This window comes from Scomber scombrus, chromosome 11 (genome assembly GCF_963691925.1).
Source record: "Scomber scombrus chromosome 11, fScoSco1.1, whole genome shotgun sequence".
Lineage (NCBI taxonomy): Eukaryota > Metazoa > Chordata > Actinopteri > Scombriformes > Scombridae > Scomber > Scomber scombrus.
The window spans coordinates 23,660,451-23,682,063 of record NC_084980.1 but is presented as its reverse complement, the minus strand read 5'-3'; the positions used below and the strand labels follow the sequence as shown (position 1 = coordinate 23,682,063).

The 21,613-nt window shown below is 39.6% G+C and overlaps 1 protein-coding gene across 3 annotated transcripts; it reads right to left on the bottom strand.

Annotated features, from left to right (window-relative positions):
• Positions 1–4,452: 4,452 nt before the first annotated feature.
• crema (cAMP responsive element modulator a) lies at positions 4,453–21,431 on the bottom strand. 3 transcript variants are annotated; one of them, XM_062428688.1, is made up of 8 exons: positions 21,352–21,431; positions 19,112–19,229; positions 18,430–18,561; positions 15,852–15,940; positions 15,599–15,741; positions 14,166–14,354; positions 6,926–7,085; positions 4,453–6,344 (listed from the first exon to the last, which is right to left on the bottom strand). In XM_062428688.1, the coding sequence occupies exons 2-8, from the start codon at positions 19,217–19,219 to the stop codon at positions 6,200–6,202; spliced, it is 966 nt and encodes a 321-aa protein (XP_062284672.1). In that variant the 5' UTR covers positions 19,220–19,229; positions 21,352–21,431; the 3' UTR covers positions 4,453–6,199. The 3 variants fall into 3 exon arrangements, with proteins under 3 accessions (XP_062284672.1, XP_062284671.1, XP_062284673.1); XM_062428687.1 differs by lacking the exon at positions 21,352–21,431 and adding an exon at positions 21,100–21,186; XM_062428689.1 differs by lacking the exons at positions 14,166–14,354; positions 15,599–15,741; positions 15,852–15,940; ... (1 more) ...; positions 19,112–19,229; positions 21,352–21,431 and adding an exon at positions 9,431–9,763.
• Between the last annotated feature and the right edge of the window lie 182 nt (positions 21,432–21,613).

Here is a 21,613-nt window from a genome sequence, read left to right as displayed (position 1 = left end):
AAAGACATCAAATTCCTGAGTTCAAATCTATAAACAAAGTGTCCACACAAAGGCAAACAAAGATTCCCACAAATAATCTGGAATTCAGGGGTTAAACTCCCAACATGGACTGTATTTGGGTTTAAGGTCATCAGCTCAACAAAACATACATTTTTCTTGCATGTTTTGTGCAATGTAAAGATTACATGACATACTTTAAAGCTATGAGTGAGACACAAGTTTAAAACAATAAAACAGTGCTGACTGTGATGAACAGAATTAATTTAATGGGAAAACAAAGCGATTGGAAACACTTGGCCACTATCAATTGTGCTAAAAATGGCTAAAATGGCACTGATTTTACACATGAAGCACAGTTTACCTGTCATGGTTGCTATTACTTAGCATGTTAAAACTATAGTATAATGTCTCCTGTGACTCTGGGGACAGCTTTCTAAAGTCTGAGAAAATATGTCAGGTTGAGTTTGGACACTGTTAAATTTTAACTGAAAGCCTACAAGCTGCCGTGCAGAGCTTAAAACACGTGGGTATTTACCAGCCAGGAACATGTCACAGTTTAGCAAAAAGATTGTGAGTTACATAATGAGAAATGTAGGATGACCTGTTTTATTGGCTTGACCCATATTAGAGAATAATAGTCAGGATATCACGACCTTTGCTGCATACCATTCTTTTTAAATCTGTCACTTATAAATCCTTCAAAGTTGTTGGAGTACAAACTAGGCCCAGGCTACTTTCTTGTAGAAGTACCCCTTTTAACTGTATTGAAGCATATGACAGTGGAAATGATGACATCTCCTGGCCAACTCATGGTAAGGCATCTGCAAGGATTTAATAAAAGAGTAGTTTTAGCTCTAAGCAGGGATGTGTAGCAGGCTACAGAGGTCTGGTAGCCTCACTTTTATCCATCTCCACAACCCCAGATTATCAAGTCCTTCAGTAATTATTCATTAGACTTCACACAGCTCATTCTGGAGCCAAACAAGCCTTTATACAACTTGTTCACATAGTATTCCCCAAAACCTTAAACCTTAAAAGATTGTAAAACAGACAAATTTTTAATTTAAGTTTAAGACCACATAGCCAATCCATGTGAATGAACTTGGATAGATGTATTAAGAGCAATGATGAAGTCATAATAAAAAAAAGTCAAAATATTAGTCATTTGTAATATTTTGTTCAATAAATAAAGGTTATCATCCCTGGTCTACACCAGACTTCCTTGAGAACTTCCTATTTTGCACTGATATAATTAAACATGACAATATACAAAGTCACTTTTGTTAATATTAAGATCACAGCAGAATATGTTGCAGCTGCAATTACTTGGTTTTTCTCCAAACTGTCAACCGTTACTGTTACTGTTGTCAGAGTCTGCTGCCGACCTTTCCCCCTCTCGCATACTGCCTCCTTTATATTATATGCCTAATTATACCTTGTGAATGCATAACATCATGAATACAACCACAGGACATGAGGAGAGGCATGCAAACAATGAGGTTCAAGAAGGTCCTTCATTACCTTATCAGCACTCTACTGTGGATCTTTATTTAGTGATCAATTGATGTCTGGCCTGTTGAAGTGAAGCATGAAAACTCGTTATCCACGCTTTGAAAACTCAATAATGTGATGAGTAGCGTACATCACGTGCAACATCACTGCTGGAAACATAAACAAGTTGTAAACACTGTATTTTTTTTAGTTAAAACAACTGAATGTTTTATGGTGTATAGTGCAGTGTCTGGTTTCCTTTACAGAAATGGAGGCTCCTCTTGCAGCAGCGCGTGTTGGCCAATAGAGGTCCTACTTGACACAGTGAAGCAACATCTACGTTGTCAAGGTACTGTAGGCTTCATTACACTGCTTGTAGGCGGTTAGTCTCTAGGTGGAAATTTCCACTCCAGCCATGAGCCACACTGGACCAAAGGCCATGAAGATGTTTGAAAGACAACAAAATGAAATATTCAAGAGACTCCCATACTGCAGTTTTTCGGCTCTGGTTTGTTCTTACCATAATCAGAAGGGACATAGGGGTTTAATCATTGCATTTTAAAGTTTGAGTAAAAGCTATTGTGAATGAAATGCTGCAGTTTTGAGCAGCAGTTCTTTTGATACTGGGTAATCCATAAAAAGGAGCAAAATCCTTGCATACATTTTGTTGCCTTAAACTGAATGTGAAGTTGCATGATTCCAGTCTTAGAACTTTATACTGATATTATATGTTGTTGAATATTTAAAAAACAGTTGCTAAAACCATTTTGAATGTCAGTGGAAATTAGGTATTTATGTAACATTTAAAGAGAATGAGAATGCTGCAAAGATAAGACAGATACTGCAGTGGTGGGGAGGTTTTCTGTTCGTAAACAGCAGTTTCAAGGTTTCCCTCAGAGGCATTTCTCTCCCTTTCACCCGATTCACCACTCTGTGTTTTTGTGTGTGTGTGTGTGTGTGTGTGTGTGTGTGTGTGTGTGTGTGTGTGTGTGTGTGTGTGTGTGTGTGTGTGTGTGTGTGTGTGTGTGTGTGTGTATAACTGCGAAAAACAGAGAGAAGGGGAATGAGTAGTGTGTGTCTGTAAGAGATAAAGAAAGAAAGCCAAGTGCCTGTTTGTATGACTGTTGTTACTTTGAGAGAAAATTTTCCATGCACACGTGTATGGCATGTGTGCATGTGTGTTTCTTAGACAGTTTGACAGTGAAATTGTATTTGTGTTCATGTGCATGTGTGAGACCGAAACACGTGAATATGAGGCAAACCTACCAAGCCCTCTTTAATCAAGCAACACTCAGGATTATTCTGGCTTTTATCACCATCAATTCCTTTGAGGTCAATGCCATAGCAGAGGTTGCTATGGAAACCACTAATTTTCATGAGGTTCCCCATTTGAAAAGTAATTTCTTTTTACCGGCCCCTGAAATCATAGTTGGCTTAAAAAACCCTTCAGATTTTGATAGCAAGGTTTGACAAAACTGGCAGACTCTGGATGCTTTGAAGCATTAATAACCCCATTATAATGCCTAGTTAAATCAATGTTCATCAGCCCTGTTACTATTCATTTAGGTTTCCCATTCAGTGGGATTCAAGGCAAACAAAGATGTTTATTATTTAGAGAAAAGGAGCCAACCTTTGCTGAAACAACACAAAAATAAAACTTGAAGCTTGTGTCACCTTTTTTCTTAAATATTACATAATGTATCACCTTCAGGGACTAGAGGAAACATTTACAACACTTCTGATAAACAAGTTATGGACCCCAACCTCATCCACTGCACTGTGGAGACTTCATGTAGATTTAGAAGGTGCACAGAGATATTTTGCTCTATAAGCAGAATATGGATGTAAGGACATGTTCTGGTGATTTGGTGTTTTTTTTTTAGTATCAGTCAATAACAGTATAAAAGCACCATAAATGGGCTTTACGGTCATGCAAAGCAGCTCACCTTTCCATTTATGAGATTGTGAAAGGGAAAAGAAATCGAAAGTGTAGCAAATAAACTGTAAAAGCTCTCATCTACTCATCTTTCATGCCAAAAACCTGAGTACACAACAGTGCTCAATGTCACGTTATTTCTAAATGACTGCATCAGTGTATTATCAAGTGCAAATCAACAATTGAATATGGGGTCTGATGGAGTTATTAACACACATTTAAGAACACAATATTGTTAGAGCAAAGTCTATTTGTAACCAGGGAACATTATATCATCTCATTATAGATACTTCATTGAATAATAACTTAATATGTTTCTAGAGAGTTGAACCTCTGGTTTATAGCGTTCAGAGCAGAAGCACTGTAGTGCCGCCTCTAGCAACACATGGCTGCACAGCTGTGGTAGGAACAGCTAAAGGTATGCAGTAACAACATTGTATACTTTGGCATTGACGTCAGTTGTGAGTACTGTGCATTGTGCCTGTGGCTGGACTATGGTTATAGTCACTGTTTATTTTTCACAAGAGCTTTGGAGTAAGAAGCACTGAGTACAAGAGTGATGTGATGAATGAAGTGACAACAAAAGGAAAATAAAAGATCAAATATACACATGTGTATGTTCCTCGACTGTCGCAACAATCTTACGACGGGGTCTTCACTGATTGATTATACAAATCGTGTATAATCAATTTCTATGCTAAGCATTAGTTGCAGGAACATTTTTTTTTCTTTCCAAAGCTGCAAGTTGGGTTTTTTTAAATCACCCTAAAGTTGTAAAACCTAATTATGAGCAAACTTTCCTTTCCAATCAAAGGCACAGAATCTGTCATCTTTCTTCAGTAATTTCCTTTGAAAACACTGGTTAATATTTCACTACCTCATACGACCAAATGGAGGCAGCTATGAGCAAATTTGTTATGTGCACCTTTAACTTCAACTACAACTACTACATAAAAACTTGAATGTTGAAGAGAGGGAAGTTGCGTGAGTAATGGATGAGCAAATAAATGAAATCGCACTCCATATTACATTTGAATATTTTATTAGATAAACAAAAATAGTTTTGTCTTTTACAATTCAAACAAGGAAGTACACTGAAAAGAGAACACCTGGCAAAAGATGGAGCCACTTAAAACGGCAAAACATTTTTATTTTCACCGGCCCTAAAGTAGAATTTAATAGACTGGGCATTCATTCGTCTGTGATTGCAAATCATGACAGGCTATTGGGCTGGTGCACATAAACACTGCCACATGATTCACCTAAACAGTAGTTAAAAACCTAAATGTTACTTAGAGAGCTTTGGCAGCTGAAGGGAAACATCTCTTACATCAATGATTGTACGTTCTCTCACTTTCTACAGACTGAACCATAAAATATATTCAGTGGAACAAACTCGACAACTGCATGAGCAGAAACAGAGAAAGCAAGCGGTTTTCAGTATCACCAGAAACATTAACACAAGATAATATATTATAATTCAGATAAAATGTCTTTACATTTTTTTTTAAAACAAGAAAAGAGCAAAGAAATTGGCATTACCCTTTAAACAGAGCATTTTTTTAAAAATATCTAGCCATAATCAAATACAGTTTTATTCCACAATGGATATCCATCATTTCAAAAACAAAACTGACGCTTGCATGACAGTGAAGCACAACTGTTATTCTTTTGAGCTATGAGTCATATTAAGATGTTTGCTTAGAAAATTGTGGTTTTCAGGATAAAATTAATTATTAATAGGTAACATCTGCTGATCTTTTTTTTCTTTCTTTTTTGTTAGAATATATACGATTGGGGAGTGAAATTCTTCAAGTAAATGTAGAAATTCTGATAGTATACGCACTTATACTTTGGTACTTTATGTGCTTTGACTTAAGAGCAGTTTTTCTCTGTCAATTCATATATTAGAATATGCTCAGTAATGAAAATATATTCTTATGTTCAATAACTTTTACTAAACAGGTTCTGATTCAGGTTTTTCCTCTCTACCTTGGCATGAAACATACTTGAAGTCTTGTGCATAAAAACCAAACTTAAGAGGGTTTTTACCTTGAAATCATTCCTGTTAACACACGTTTCTTGAAAAACCTTTTTGACCAAATTAAGAGCTTTAATTCAAACTAAAAACATGTTGTTGGTGAAATCCAGGAAATCACTTCACTGACAAAATGCAACTTTTGAAAGTATTTCTCCTTAATTGTGTTTTTGCATGAAGGAATGCATTAAACGACCAAAAACAGAAGCATAAATGACACAAATGACATTAACAGGTAAACACAGTTGAGTTAGCTTGTTGCAGCTGGTGGTGGATCCGCGTAGCTTTTTTGTGCACCTCGTCTGACCTCAGAGAGACTTGCTGGTAGTGAGACCTGGCTGACACGCCAATGGTCCTTTTTCGTAATCTCTGTACTCTGTACTCTGTACATCTTCAGGAAGCACCTGTATTTCCTCTTCCTGTTCCTCTTCTTCAGCTGGCTCTCATTGGCTAGCGTTGCCCGTGCACAACAGCAACAGCAAGCATAGTGTGTACGACACTTGAGTCTTCACATGCAAAGAGAACGAGATAAGGACAAGAGCGAAACTGGCAAGCTCAAGCGATTCGAATTCCCTGGGACACTTCTGAATTCGGCATAAACCAGGCCTGAGTGAGCAGAGAAACAAAGACAGTCGAAGCAGTTTTTGTTCCAGAAGTCTTTTCTTTTTTTTATGTTTTGCTGTAGCAGTTTGTAAACGGCTCTGTCTTCAGCCCGTGACCACGAACTGTCGCCACTACTCTGCTTTGTGGCAGTAAATGTCCTTCAGTGCTTTCAGCTCTTCAATCAGGGTCTTGTTTTGGTTTTCCAACACGGCCACGCGGTTTTCCAGACATTTGACATACTCTTTCTTTTTCCTGCGGCACTCGCGAGCTGCCTCCCTGGAGAGGAAAGAAGAGGGGGGAAACGTGTTAGTCGAGTCTCGAGATGAAAATGTAATTTAGCCTCCAGACAAAATGCAAGCTATGCACAATCCAAGAGAGCTAGCAGATGTTCCTAAGGCCATCAAGTTCAGGTTTTATATGTGAACAGTTCATTGTCTCCCAGACTAGACTACCATTTATTTACCCACTGTCACATTTATTGATCACACATGAACCATGAATCAAGAGGCACAGAAACATTTATCACATTGCTTCTAACTTTTCTAAGCCCCAGTTGAGTCTTTTCATATCTGTACATTTATTAAACTATTTAAAAGATGTATAGTAGAAGAAAAAAATAATGCTTCACCCCCAAAAGAACACCATATAAGGAGATTAGCAGTCTAAATACTCTTATGTATGATGACATCTCAATGACTGCATTTTTGAATTATTGTGCAATGAATATAAGCTTATTTTCAAGCCAGAAATAGTAACATATTTTATCAATCCTACTAACCTTCTTGAAAATCCCCTTAAAAATGTGGGTTATGATTTTTACGTCTTGTATAAGAACGTAAAGGGTGACTAGTTTTTACCTGTTTTTCATCAGCCGGACCTCCCTCTTGCGGGTGACCTCTTCAGCGTGGTGCGTCGGCGGGTTCTGCATGGAGCCCGGTGACGCAGCCATCACGATGCTCTGAGCCAGACCCGAATTGGGTGACCTCAGTTGATAGGCGGGTATGTCTCCTGTGGCAGCTATAGAGACAAGAGATAACGATTAATGCTTCAAATGCAGTAACTTTGTAAACATGTAAACTTTTTTCATTATATTTGTTGCCTCTTCGCCTCTTTCTCAGGAAGGTCAGAGCTGCCCTTCTGGATACATTGTATCTATGAAATTATTCAGATTTCTCAAGTTTACAGGAAAAATACAGGAAAACACATTTATTTCATCAGAGGATGTCAGAAAGCAACTTCAGCCAAGAGCACTTATCCGCTCTCCTTCCTGCCTCAAAAGCTGAATTTCCTTTGACCACCAACGATCTTTGTTCAACATGTATTTGTTCTTAAATGACCTGCCTTGTTGTTGAAAAGAGGCTTTTATATTGCTTGTCTTTTTGTTACATAGGTGCCCCTGTAAGGGCACAACACAAAGGCAATATTCTGATTATTTCATACCTTGCAGAGCTTTTTACAGGGTAACACACAAGATAAGCAAATTAAAGGAGCATTAAAAAAACAGCCCTTAAACATGTGGCTTATGCTGCAGTTCCTCTAATGACCACTAGAGTCTTGCAACCAAAAACCTAGAGACCGCCCTCCTCAAGAAACTTGTCATTTGAAATTTGAGGGGTTTTTTTCTTTCTTTTTTTCCCCCTCAAGGCTAAAGTTTCAATACAGCACAGTAGGTGTCAAGAGTATATTGTGCTATTGAATTAATAAAAAATGTGCACACAAATGAGTGATTTTTGCTCTTGAATTAGTTAATTCGCACACATGAATTAGTAATTTATGCTGTCTAGTGTCAAGTGGCTGTAACCGTAGCAACTGCAGTTAGTGGTTTTTGGAGCGGCTCAGAGTGTTAGTGTTGGGTTAGCAGCTGTGTTTTGATGATGTGTTGCAAAATAATCAGTTAAAGTTGTCAGAAGGTGGGGGAAGTCTCGTTTACGTTAGAGTTTAATGTCTTTTGTTTTCATTTTGGATGGCTGTAAAATGAGCATAGAGTGGATTTAGCCTGATGAAGACATCCTTTAAACATACTCTAAATGTAAAAAAACCCCACTGTTTAACATTACCTTTCACTATTTCATGCACATGTATTATCAAGTCAAGAAAATTAATTAATAAATACTCTGTGTGCTTATATTAGTTTATTCCCCCTCCAGACTTGCCTTAGTCACAATAGTTAACTCCACTCATGTTTATCATAATGCTACTGATAACTGGCACTGTGTTGTATGTTTCAGTAAAAAATGTTGATTCTGGAAGAGCAAAAGCAACAGGCAGCTTTCTGGATGTGGTTTAGGTGTTGTTTGAGTTGAGTCATATAACTGATGACTCAATTGTTAACTGCTCTGGTCTCACCATTTCAGTTTTCACTTTGTTCCTGAGAAGTTTCTACCCTCCCCTCCCCTCCTCTCCCCACCCCCACCCCCATTCCCCTGAACTACCCACACACTCATTCAACAAGAGACACAGCAGGTCTGTATGCACGCGCATACACACACACACACACACACACACACACACACACACACACACACACACACACACACACACACACACACACACACACACACACACACACACACACACACACACACACACACACACACACACACACACACACACAGAGAGAACTGTCTTTCTCTCATTGTGATAACAGAGTGACTCGGTGCTGTGCTGACGTCAGTGTGTGCGTCTCACTCACGCGTTTTGCATTCTCTCTTCCCTGCCTAGCTTCTGTTCCAGGAAACTGGAGTGACGTCAAACCGACGACTATCTTAACCCCCCGCTGCCACCCGCCCCTTCACTTCTTACACCCCCCCCCCCCCCCCCCCCAGCCCCCCCTCCTCCTCTTTGCCTTTCTGCCTGACAACCACTGGAGTGTCTCAGCGAATGTAGGACTTTGTATATATGCGTGTGTGCGTGTGTGTAACAGCGGGTTACAGACTGACAGGAACAGAGTTGAGCAAACACACCAAACGCTTGTTAGGTCTCTTTTTTCCTCGACTATTTTTTTACTTCACACTGCTTTTCCTGTGTTGAAACGGGAAGGACAGCTGCCACTTCTGTGGCATGTTTCCTCCTTTAGTTTCATAATGCATAAAGTTATGTTCAACTTCATAAATGGGTTCCCTTCCAGAAGATTTTCTCTCACAGTTAGATAAACATCAGATTTGTTCTTACAAATGTAATCTTCAAATACCACAAAACATTATCTTCTCACTCTTCATATTGGCAGGTGTAACATTAGAAATACTGAGCTGGTCAACACATGAAATGCACACATACATATCTAACTAAACCACTAGCAGCAGTAGAACGAAAAAGACTTGTGCACATGACATGCACAAAAATATGTAGAAGAGGAACTCTACCTGACTCAGTCTCATCCCCAGTCACAGCCATCTCTTGTTTCCAATAATCCAGCACCACGGCAGAAAAACACCTCAGCACCAAAAAAAAAAAACACACACTCCTCTGCTCTTATTCCTTGTGGCTTTACCAGAACCTCTCTTTCTCCTCTTTTGCTCTCAGCTCTCTCTCTCTGTCTCTCCCTCTGCATCAGATGGGTCACTTGTCAACTTTGCAGCCCGATTACAATTACGGGCATTGACATCACAATGACATCACTCCTGCCCGTTGAAGTCAGTAAAACACCCTGGATTAAAGTCCCTCCTCCCCTTCCCTCCCTCACTCCCTCCCTCCCCCTGCGGATCAGACGCTGAAGTAGAGAAACACATTGTGAGCCGGGCAGGCAGGCAGGCAGGCAGTCAGGCAGGGAGGGAGGGGGGAGCTGAAGGGGGGGTTGGTAGTGGAGGGGTTGTATTTTTAGACCCAGTGACGCAACTAGAGAGACGCTCAACAAACAAGAGGATATTGTGTCCCAAGTGGCTGCTGTGCAAACTGTTGAGCACCCTGATTGGAGTTACTTTGTGTGTGTTTTTCTTCATTTAAAAAAAAGGGGAGGATAGAGAGAACAAAGATAATTGAGGTTTTTACATGATTTGTTTTAAAGTTATCACAACATATAAATGACTGTCTAGTACTCACACTGCTGCCTTCTACAGCATAACAGTGATTTTTTAACAAGCCAATGAAAAGATTATACTGCATTTACTGCACTTTCTGTTTTAACTCAGCTGCTTTAATAGGACTTTTGCTGGGAAAGTCTTCTGCCACACAGAAAGTGATGCATTTTACATTTCCAGTAACAGCAACACCTTTGTCTTTGGTATAAGTGGAAAGTTAACAGTCTAGTTATAGTGGGGTTGCAAAAAATAGATGTGCAGCAAATAAACCACTGTAAATTAAAGTGCTTTGACTGCAAATCACAAGCCAATCTAATAGAAGGTGCAATTATATGATTGAGGTAAAATTATTAGATGCCTTGGAGATCTGAAGAAAAGAAGTGAATAATGAAAAATGTGAATGCCACTCTATCTCTAAAGCTAAATAACTATGATTAATATTAGCTATGTTTGACTGTGTTTAGATGTTAGCTTTATTATTCATATCTGATTGTAAATGCATGGCAAACACACAAGTCATTTATGACTATTAACCATATTGTTAATAAAGCTTCTTTTTTTTTACTGGCAACAAAACCAAAACTCAAAGACTCTTCGAGGGAAATTCCAAGTTTTAAATCAGGTTATTACTATTTGCTAGACTGAGGCATGCTTAACATTGCTATCAGTGATTTTCCACTGCTTTCCATATCCACATTTTTAATGCATTATTCCTGCATTCCAAGTAGCCAGTAGTTTTCCTTCATTTTGTTACCAAGCAAAAATATTCAATCTCTCTGAGTTATGTAATCTATCAGAGTGTATGTGCTTGTTGAGTTATTATTATTATTATTTTTTAAGAGCTTATTTCCTGGTTGCTTCCATTAGCTATGATTTGATGTGTTATAATGTGCTACCGGAAAACTCTAATATTCACAACCTCCAATAACAACCTGTTTTGATGGAAACTCAAACAACAGAGAAAAAAGGGTTATGTGTGTTTGGCCCACTCTTCTCCTTCACTAACTCAGTTTCTTATTATGTGTAATTATAGTGAGATCATAGTGCATTGTTCATAAAGTAAACACATGTTGAGCACATACTGCCTCTTTAAAGTGTTCCCACTGTAACACTTTACTGCCTTGTCTTCCTGGTCTCTCAGGTAGAGCGACTTCCACTCTGCTCAGGAATTTCCGTGTTCCTGCCCACTTCTGAGATCTGCCAGTTAAGAGATGATGAAAAGTATGATAGTGGACAAGCCCTTTTTTCAGGTGATCACCAAAAGCATTAGAAAGGCAACAAAGAGTTGTAAAGGAATCTGACATTCACTCTTTTTTTTTTTACAGAGAAATGGCAAAGCAAGGAATGTGTTGCAGTTCAATGTGTCTAGATCTATCGAGGGAATCAGTGACAAGTTGTATTAAAGCTTTTGGGATCAGGAGGATCAGGAAACACTGCTCCATGCATGTATTGACCTCAGAGTAGACATACCTTCACACTGAGGCCTGTCCCAGTGAAAACACCATGTTGGCAGATTTATTGGGGGGGACTGGACTCCGAGCTATTTCTGCTGATCACTGCTATGCTGGACCTGAAGATGTGGCCTGTGATGTCTGTACTGGGAGAAAGCTGAAAGGTCATCATGTCCTGTTTGCTATGTAAGACATTTTGCTATGAACAGCACCTCCAGCCTCGTTATCTATACCCTACATTTGAAAAACACAAACATGTCAACCTTTCGATGAGGCTTCAGAAGAACATCTGCTCTCATCAGAACAAGGTACAGAGGGTTTTCTGCCGTACTCATCAGGAATATATCCGTTATCTCTGTTCCATGGATGAACATAACAGACACAAAACAGTCTGGGTGGGAACAGAAAGGACTGATAGATAGCGATATACAGAGCTTGGGGTGAGTAGTAAAAACATCCAGCAGATAATCCAGGACAGAAGAGAAAGATGTAAGGTGCTTCAACAGACAAGCGGAGGCCATCAATCTCTCTGCTGATAAAGTAAAGTAGATGGCAGCAAAAAATAGCCAGCTTGTATGATTGAGAAAAGAAGCGATGTGATGTGAAGCAGCAGATCAGATCCCAGCAGGAACCTGAGGTGAGGCAGGCCAGATGAGACAAGCTAGGGAAGGAGCTCGCTGGTCTGAGGAGGAAAGACGCTGAGCTGGAGCAGCTCTCACGCACAGCAGATGGAGGAGGCCCTCACTTTCCTGTCTCAATGAATCCATAGACTCACTTCACACCAGATGTGACAGCAGCGGTGTCAGAGGTCAGAGATAAACTACATGGGATTCTTATGGCGCTTTTCCACTATACAGTTCTAGCACTACTCGACTCCACTCGACTCGGCTCGACTCTGTTTTTTGGGTTTCCATTAGGGATAGCACCTGGTACCTGGTACTTTTTTAGTACCTGCTCTGGCGAGGTTCCAAGCGAGTCAGGAGCCGCCTGACACAAGAATCAAACCCGGCATTTTTAAATACCGGCAAGATCGTTACAGTGATTCGGCTCTCTTCTCTTGCTTAGTGTGTGACAAAAGCCACAGGCAGAGCAGCAAGTACACCACTGCCTCCAAGTCCTCCATTGTTTATATGTTTGTGTCGCGTATAAAACAAAGTCATACTAATGGAAAAGATCGTGCCTGGTACCGTACTGAGTCAAGTAGAGCCGAGTTGTGCTAGAACTGTATAGTGAAAATCGCCATTAATGAGGAATGGCCAAAGATCCCACAGCCAGCAATTGAAATGTATGTCTTATTGATACCCCAACAGCCCATGACTAAATTCTTACAGTATTCACACTCCAAATCACACTGGATCCAAACACAGTACACACACACACACAAACACACACAGTACAAACACACACGCACACACACACACACACACACACACACACCTGCCATTATCTAAATGGAACAGAAAGGCAAGACTGATGTAAAAACACAACTTTATCCACATCACCCAGACAGATTTCCAGAAAAGTAGAAGGTCCTCAGTTTAAAATGTTCACATTTCAAAAGTACTTTGTCATATTGCATTCCCTAATTTTACTGACAAATATTTGCAGCTGAGAGTAAAACTGAACTGCACAGTTATAAAATAATTTGAATTGCAAATGCTCTTCAGTGCTACTGATACTGTACTGGCTTTAGGGCACAATGTGTACTCCAGCTCTTAACACCCAGGGTTGTGGGTGTATCTATCATATACATTTTCCTTTTACATAATCCCTCATTTTCTCGAAGCCTTCATCATGTGATTGTAACTGGGGCATACCATGTTAAACATGAATTACACAGATTGTCATCTTAGCCTTAATTTATGCTATACCACTGTAGATGCATGTTCTACTTCATGCCGTCACGTGTCAGAAATATGTGAGGTACCTGGAACAATTATTTATTAGGGATGTGCAGACAGCCCAGTATTTGTATTTGTATCCCTATTTCTATTCAAATATAATATAAATAATAAAATAAAATCCTGTTTTTGTTTCTATTGCACCTCTAATTTTAGGATGTTAAAGTGTAAAAGATTACCATTAATGAAATACTATCTGAACATTGAAAGGACGGTATTGGAAGATAAGATTTTTTGTGTCTTTTTATTGTATTATGTATACTTGCTCATTCCGATAAAAAAATGAAGGGAAAAAAAGTGTTAAAGTGTTCTTCAATAAGCTGTTTTGAGAGGGACGGCCCCCATACCAGATCTCAAACCCTAGTCACTCAGACCACAGATATCTGTGCTGTGACCTCTCAGCTGAACTTCAGCACTGCCAGACAGAAAGATCTGCAGATATTTATACACCCATGACACAGACACAGATAGTGATATAACCTTTCTACACTATGAGTCCCACACTGAGCGCTGTTATTTGATTTGGGGGGTTTTTCTTCCCAAAAATTAATTTTTCAAATATTTCTACAAATTAAATGCTTTTCCGAATATCATATTCAGATTTGGCTCCGGCCTTATTATTTATGTTTTTTGGCACTATATATTATTTACTGTATATACCTTTTGATAGATAAATACTTTATTGATCCCGAAATGTCCAGATTTTCACCAAAAGCAGCTTCACTCTACCTTGGACGAACACCTGTCCTCCCTGGAGGTAGAACTGCTGAGTGGAGTCTCCGGGTTGAGCTGCACACTGTAGGATGGTGGCTCCAGGCTGAGGGGTGGCGGAGTTGGCAACAGTTAGGGTCTGTCCCCCCTGCAGGGCTTCAGCTCCAGGGTTGGTCAGCTGGATGGCTCTTCCCTGGCTGATCGCAACTGTGTGGGGTCAAAGTTCAGTTAGAACTAGGCTGCAGTAAAAATGAAACTGAGTAACAAAATGAGGAGGAGTTATATTGGGTATTTAGGACTTTGGACATAGAAGTCATGTTATATTTTCTTTATTGTCAGTTGACTGACACAAGAAGCTCTTTAAATGATTGGCTGGACATGAAACCCTCCTGGTTAAATAATCAGTATAAACAATGATACAGTGTGTTGGGAAACATCAGGTTCACTGATAAAAAGTAAAAGATATACTGTGTACATAAAACATTTAGGAGAGAGGTCCACTTCTACAAGCATACATTTATGTTTCTGAGCAGCTCATTTTTAATATATGCAGCAACCATGGTGTAGTGTTTCATTCCTGACTGGAATTAGACGGCAGCCCTATTTCCCCCTTCTGGTTGGCATCCTCACCATGACAATAACCACTGAGGTGCATGGGTGCAGTCATGTTTAAAGCCATTTGCCATACTTAACCCTTTCACACATAGTAGTCACTAACAGTGTACAGCTATTCAAAACCTGTGTTGTTATATGCATGGGTGGATTTTGATGGCATAGTTGCACTTCAGCCACCACAGTGCCTCTATGCTGAGCAGCTCAGAAGCACATTCAGCCATAGACTCATCCAGCCACATGTCTCAAAGTGCTTGAGGGGGGGGGGGGTTCTTCTATGCCTTTATTCAGACAGTCTGGCAGAGAGACAGAAACAGGGAGAGGGAGGGGAATGACCTGCAGCATAGGTGCCTGGCCGGATTCGAACCAGGGACGCTGCGATTATATGGCATGCGCTCTAACCGTGCCATATATGGGGGGGGGTGGGTTAAGGTTAGGGTTAGGCTTTCCTTTGTATGTAAATCCCAGGAAAAATCATTGCACATGTGTATAATACCAGGAATTTATGCATACTGCACATTTATATAATGGCAGATTATTTAAACAGATGTTGTTTATTGTACTTACTATTTAATTTTATTTATTTTTATCTCTTTCACCATATCTCACTATTATTGTGTCAATTTGGAATTTCTCCCTAGGGGGATCCTACACTACTACTTCATCTGCAGTAACTTTTTTGGTTGTAAATCAGCTTAAAGAGAAAAAAACCTGACTGAGGTTATCATACTTAAGGGGGGTTAAGTAACAAGAAAAGATGATATCTCTGAAACGAATCTTTCGTCAGGTGAACTGAGTAAACATGGACAGCTAACATGCTTATTCACGAGTGTACTGACTATATTGGCCCGAGCTGGTCTGGTAAATGGAGGTCGGCACTGATACTGAGGCGTTGCTGGAGATCGACACCTCCTCATCTGCCTTCTCTTCTTCGATTTTAGGAACTGCTGGCGAGTCCGATGAAAGCTCATTGAGGATTTTTCTGTGGAAAGACGGATTTGCAATTAGTGATTACGCACGGACGACAGACTCCACACTTGACCTATACCACGCTGTTTATCCTGCACTTGTTTACTGTTGATGTCTTCTCACCGATAAGATGGGCGCCTGGAGAGGATCTCTCGTCTCTTCTGTGTGTCTGTGACTGACTCGCCTTCCTCATTCTCCTCTGCAGTGGCAATCTGTAGAACGCAGAAACAGTATTTAAAAGTGTTCAACGTTAATACTGAGTGGGTGCTGCTTTGCGTACACAGACTCTTGTTATTGAGGTGAGCCTCAGTGTGATACGATGATATGTTAAAAGATAACGATGACGTCAAACGAAGAATTTGAACGGCGTTATATTTTGAGCTGAATCTTTTCAACCGATCACACATCTCAAGTCTTTAAAGAGTGCTTTTTACATTATTTATTGAATGTGTGAGCTGAAACTCTCCTTTCTCCAAGCATAATTTGAATCTAGCCTGAATAAACAGGTTTACATTATATCACCTAAGCTGTACCGTTGGAGTAATAACAAACACAAAATTGTAAATCCAACCTGTTTGTGTGTCATCAATCAGCGAGCTTTAATGACTCACACTGGTGCGTAATTGTTGTGCTTTCTCAACACAAAGGCTGGTTTTGGCCCTGTGAGAGTACATTGTCTGTGCCAGGCAAAGGACAGGTCTATTTACTGATGATTATGTGAGCAGTGAAAAGCAATTTCACAGAATAATGTGAAAAAAAAGACTGCACAGACACATATTTCCGCTGCTGAGCGTGCAGCTTTTAATGTTGAATGTACACAGTGTTTCATGCTTCTGCCAATCAAGAACGTAATAATCTCTTACATGGGATAATTAGTTTTATGACAATGTAATTATTACTGTGGAAGTTCAGACGATACCGCAATGAAGTCAGACTTGTTCTTGATGAAACTCACTGATATGAACTACAAAGTAATTCGGAATCAGTTCACAAAACCACTTTGAAGCGTGCATCTTTGCAGAGCACAGTAGTGATCCTCAGATTAATTTCCTTTTCCTTGTAAAGATACTTTTCATGAAACGAGAGAGTGGTTTTCACAGAAAATCTGCTGCGACATGCTTTCTTGTAAGATTCACGGGGATAGTTGTTTCACTTCCCACCACCAAACTTTTCTTTTTCTTCGAGTGCTGGATGTTGTGAAACATACAGTATACAACGAAATATCCAGTGAAACCTAACACTATGATTTTGGGCCAGCGTCATACATCTAAGACTCACAGATGAGTATTTGTCTGATGTGTTTAAAGTTTGTGAATCCATCTTCCTGCTCAGACACAATAACCTACTGAATGTGAAGGTTAGACTGATGAGCTTAAACCTCAGCTCCTGCTGCTCACATCAATCCTATTAACAGATGCACTGCATTAGAACACTTAGAGTACTTCCTACACACAGCAGAGTAATCCTCACTCACTAACACACTAACTCGGATTTTAGTTATATCTGTATTCACATCAGGTTTTAGATTGGACTCAACTTGGATCCAAGTCACCAAATGAAGGATTTCTCAACTGGACTTGACTGCTGGTGTCAAGCCGCATACTTCTGTACTTACTTAATATTCAGAGTGCATAAGTGCGTTCACAATGAGAAGTATGGAAAAATGCAGTGCACTATGAGTACCTGGATGGTGCACTCAAAAGGGTCAAAAAGTTGAGTGTAGAACTATGAACACTTCTCACCCTCAACGGTCGCCATCTTGGCTCTGTAGCAAAAGGGGAGGGACCACTTTTCAAACAGGAAATGGCGCAAGAGTACATTGTAACTACGGTGAACATCGCTGCATTATACAAATATATTATAAGTGTTTTTTTTGCACTAAGCACAACTATACTGGTGACACATGTGAACCATCTGATAATGAGAGAACTGTGATGTGTTGATCGGCAAAGATAAATCAAATCAGGAATTCTGTCTCAATACATGTTTTAATACGAGCTCAGTTCATGTCTGCATGCCTGAGACACTGAGACGAGATTCTTATACTGTCACAGAGAGGGTCAAATATCTTCAGTACACATTTTGAGCAGAATGTGATATTCTTTTTGGGGCACCTCCAGCTATTCTGGTCTGATATCCATCATTACTAGACATATTTTCTTACACCTAGTTGCGTCATGCTGAGCACAGCATGGCTACAAAAATACATACTAACACCATCAGTGGGTTTATTGAGTTAATTTAGCTGTCTGTAATGATTTGGTACTGTGAACAATAATACGAATGCTTACTCTAGCTCGCTAACTAGCTAATTGTCATTCCTGGTAAGTGCACAACGGCCGTATTTTAATTTCAGACAACTTTAACCTGTTGAAATTTGTACACTACACAAGTAAGTACACAGTGTACTAACATAAGTATGTGATTCAAGACAGTGTTGTTCTGACTTAACTTAACTTAACTGTTTAATATGACTTGAAACTTGCTCTGAGAGTCTTGATTTGGACTTATCTTGACTTACTTGAGACTTCAAACTTATGACTTGAGAATTGACATGGATTTAAAAACCGGCCTTGCTGATTCTGACATTTGTATTTAAACAGCCTGTAGTCGAAATTTGCTGCCATTATTCAATACCTTACAATAGACGCCAAGTTTAATAAGAGCCTGAGTCAGGCTGGAGTCTGGTGCATGCTCTCACCTCAACAGTCTGGACTTGTGGTGACTGTATGACGGAGGTCTGTGGAGCTTGAATGACTCCATGGACTTGCACAGTCTGACCGTCAGACAGCTGGACGACGGTTACACCAGGAGACTCTTCTGCCATTAACACCTGCCGGCACAAATCAACAAATGTTTGAAAAAAGCAGCTTTCATCATAATTACTGGCAAGGGTGGTGCCACTTCATTTACTTCAGTTTTTGGTTTAAAAAAAAAAAAAAAAACAGGAATTGAAATTGCGATAGAATTACTCTGGGGAATGATTTTCGTTCTTGTGAATCTGAGTCTGTGGTACTACGAAATGTTTCATATAGTAAAAAATCCAATGTCATGTGTTCCAACATAGTTTAACTTAGTTTTAACGTTTCTATTCCTCCTTTCTGATGGTGAGGTGTCTTTGTGTTTAGAGATAACCTCCTCTTCAACTCTGCTGGCATAAGATAACACGTGTCTGTGAACATTCAGCCCAAGTGGTGAAACGACAAATCTCTGTCAGTTTAAATCACTTTGGATAAGATGCTGAATGATTACTTCACAGCCAGACACGTGCACGTGTGTGTGTGTGTGTGTGTGTGTGTGTGTGTGTGTGTGTGTGTGTGTGTGTGTGTGTGTGTGTGTGTGTGTGTGTGTGTGTGTGTGTGTGTGTGTGTGTGTGGTTTTACCTGAGAGGGGGCTGCAGGCGACAAACTGACTTCGCTGTCGTTCTCCTCTCCGTCTGTCATCGAGTCGTTCAAACTGCTGTCCAGCTGAGACGACACTGAAGTATCCATAGTGAGTCACCTACACAGACACAAGAGCAGATTAATAATACAACTACGGAGGCTGAAAGGCATGAACAAAAGCAACACCTTCACCTTCACTTCAGACCACAAGTTCAGTTATGACATCAGTTTTTTTCAGAGATGCTGTTTTCTGATAGCGTTACACCTACGAATACTTGTGCAAGTAATTACTCGCCTTCAACTTTGCCATTTATTGTCCAAAACCATTATCAAGAGATCAAATTAATCAATTCAAGTGATACCAAACAGGGTGACCGAGTACTGAGTATTGATTTAAAAAAATAAAAATTTTAATCTCCTAACCACTTTTAAGGTCTTTACTTGTATGCATTTTAATGGAAATTTCAATTCCCACTTAAACTGCAGTACAATTCACTTCAAGTCAAAATTGACAGAAAACTAAGAAATCAGAAGACTGTCAAGAAAAAAGCAGAGATCACAATATTAACTGCACTCTAATAAACTGCACAATAATTTTTATAAAGGTTGTAAAACATTATGTAGAGAGACAGAACTAACACACTATTCTTTGATTTGCTCTGGAGACTCTTTCTGCCGCTGTGCATGTGAGTCACAACGCTCTGTCTGACGATCTCTATTGAGTGTGACTGTTTTATCCAGCGAGTGACAAAACTGTATTACATAACATCACTTTTTCTCTGTGTGGCTGTATCTGGAAGAGTGAATCCTATGAGCGTAATTTCACACCTGAGGCCAAAACACGTGTTTTTTGTTTTCTTGTTAACAAAAGAAGGGAAGAAGAGAGGAGAGTTGCAAAAAGTGTGGTTATGATTGGATAAAGGCATGCCCAGCTTGTAGCATGCAGGCATCAAGATACTGGCTCAGTTCAGAGACGATGCAGAATGAATACCACCATTGAATTTGAAAAAATGAGCATAACAAAGAGCTGATTAATATCGAGAGCCGGCGTCACAGTCGTAAACCAGAGTGTGTAGTTCAAATTATCACAAAACACCTACATATCTCATGTACAGACAAGGGCTCAGTTTGACAGTGGTTTTTATATTCCACCTACGTCTAAATTTAATGTTAATATTGAAACTTCTGTCTAGAGTGTGTCCCAGATAGACAGTGTTCAGCTATTAGAGGAATTGCACACACAAACAGATTCACTTTCATTTTGTCAAAGTGACATAAAGTACAGATAAGAGCTGCAACGATTAATGAACAAGTCAATGCACAGAAAATTCTTTAGTCTCTTTAGGTTGTGGACTGCTGCTCAGGACCAAAACACGACATCTGAAGTTTGCTTTTGGTGCTTTGTGAAATTTTCACCATTTTCTGACATTTTCTGAACCACAGAGTTTGAATTATGAAGTTGGAAGAAATTACTGAAGAATTTCGTGAATACCAAAACACTGACTTCCTTTTTCTTTGGAACACAAAGTGAAAATGAAGCAAACTGTGACTTCCTTAATCTGACTCGTTTTTTTGCAACTTATTAGTAGCCTACCATAATTTTCAAAATGAAGAATAAATACAGTAAGAAGAGTTTAAACCAGTAGATCTGAAACTTTTTTTTAACATAAAAAAACCCTTAAAAAACACAAATTAGACACTTGGACCCCCCCATTTAATAAGATTTTTGCACTTAGATATTTTAATGCATATATTGCATGAAACCAATGACGAAAATAGTCACACACACGGTCACTGTGTTATTTATAGGTGGTATTATAGTGAAAATAAATGACCCCCCTTTTTTCAGGGGACCCCCTAAAGACCTTTGGGGATCCTTAAAGTGCTTCCACTCCTTTAAAACAATAAAACTATGATATTTATATATATATATATTTATCAAGCTTGACACATTTCTAATATTTTATATTGAAGAAACACTCATTCACCCCAACTTCCGACTCCGTCCTCACTCCATTTAACTTGACGAAGCTCTGTAAACTATAACACAGGAACATCTCCTTTTTCTCTCTCTCTCTCTCCCTCCCTGTCTCTTTCTCTCTCTCTCTCCATATTGCTCCACTAAATTCACCAGCTGGGTCTCTCTGCCTGTGTTTGCACATTTTCTCCTTCAAGTCTTTGCCCCCTGAGTTGCGCTGTGCACGAAAAAAAATTGTGACAGCTTTTTTACTGTGACTTACCGAAGTTTTACGTAGCCTGACTCGTCACTAATTACAGGGGTGGACGGCCTGTGCTTTCGCTCACGTAGTCTCCACGTCAGCGCTGATGATGCTGTGCCGAAAATGTCGCCCGACGTCTCAGTTTAACGTCAAAGATCGTGTAGGCGGAGCGAGAGGGATCACTCCTGCACACATCCGCGATCGTTTTGGGTTTTTTTTGCACGTAGTCAACCTGCAGCTAAGAAATACATAGGCTATTACACATATATATATATAGAGAGAG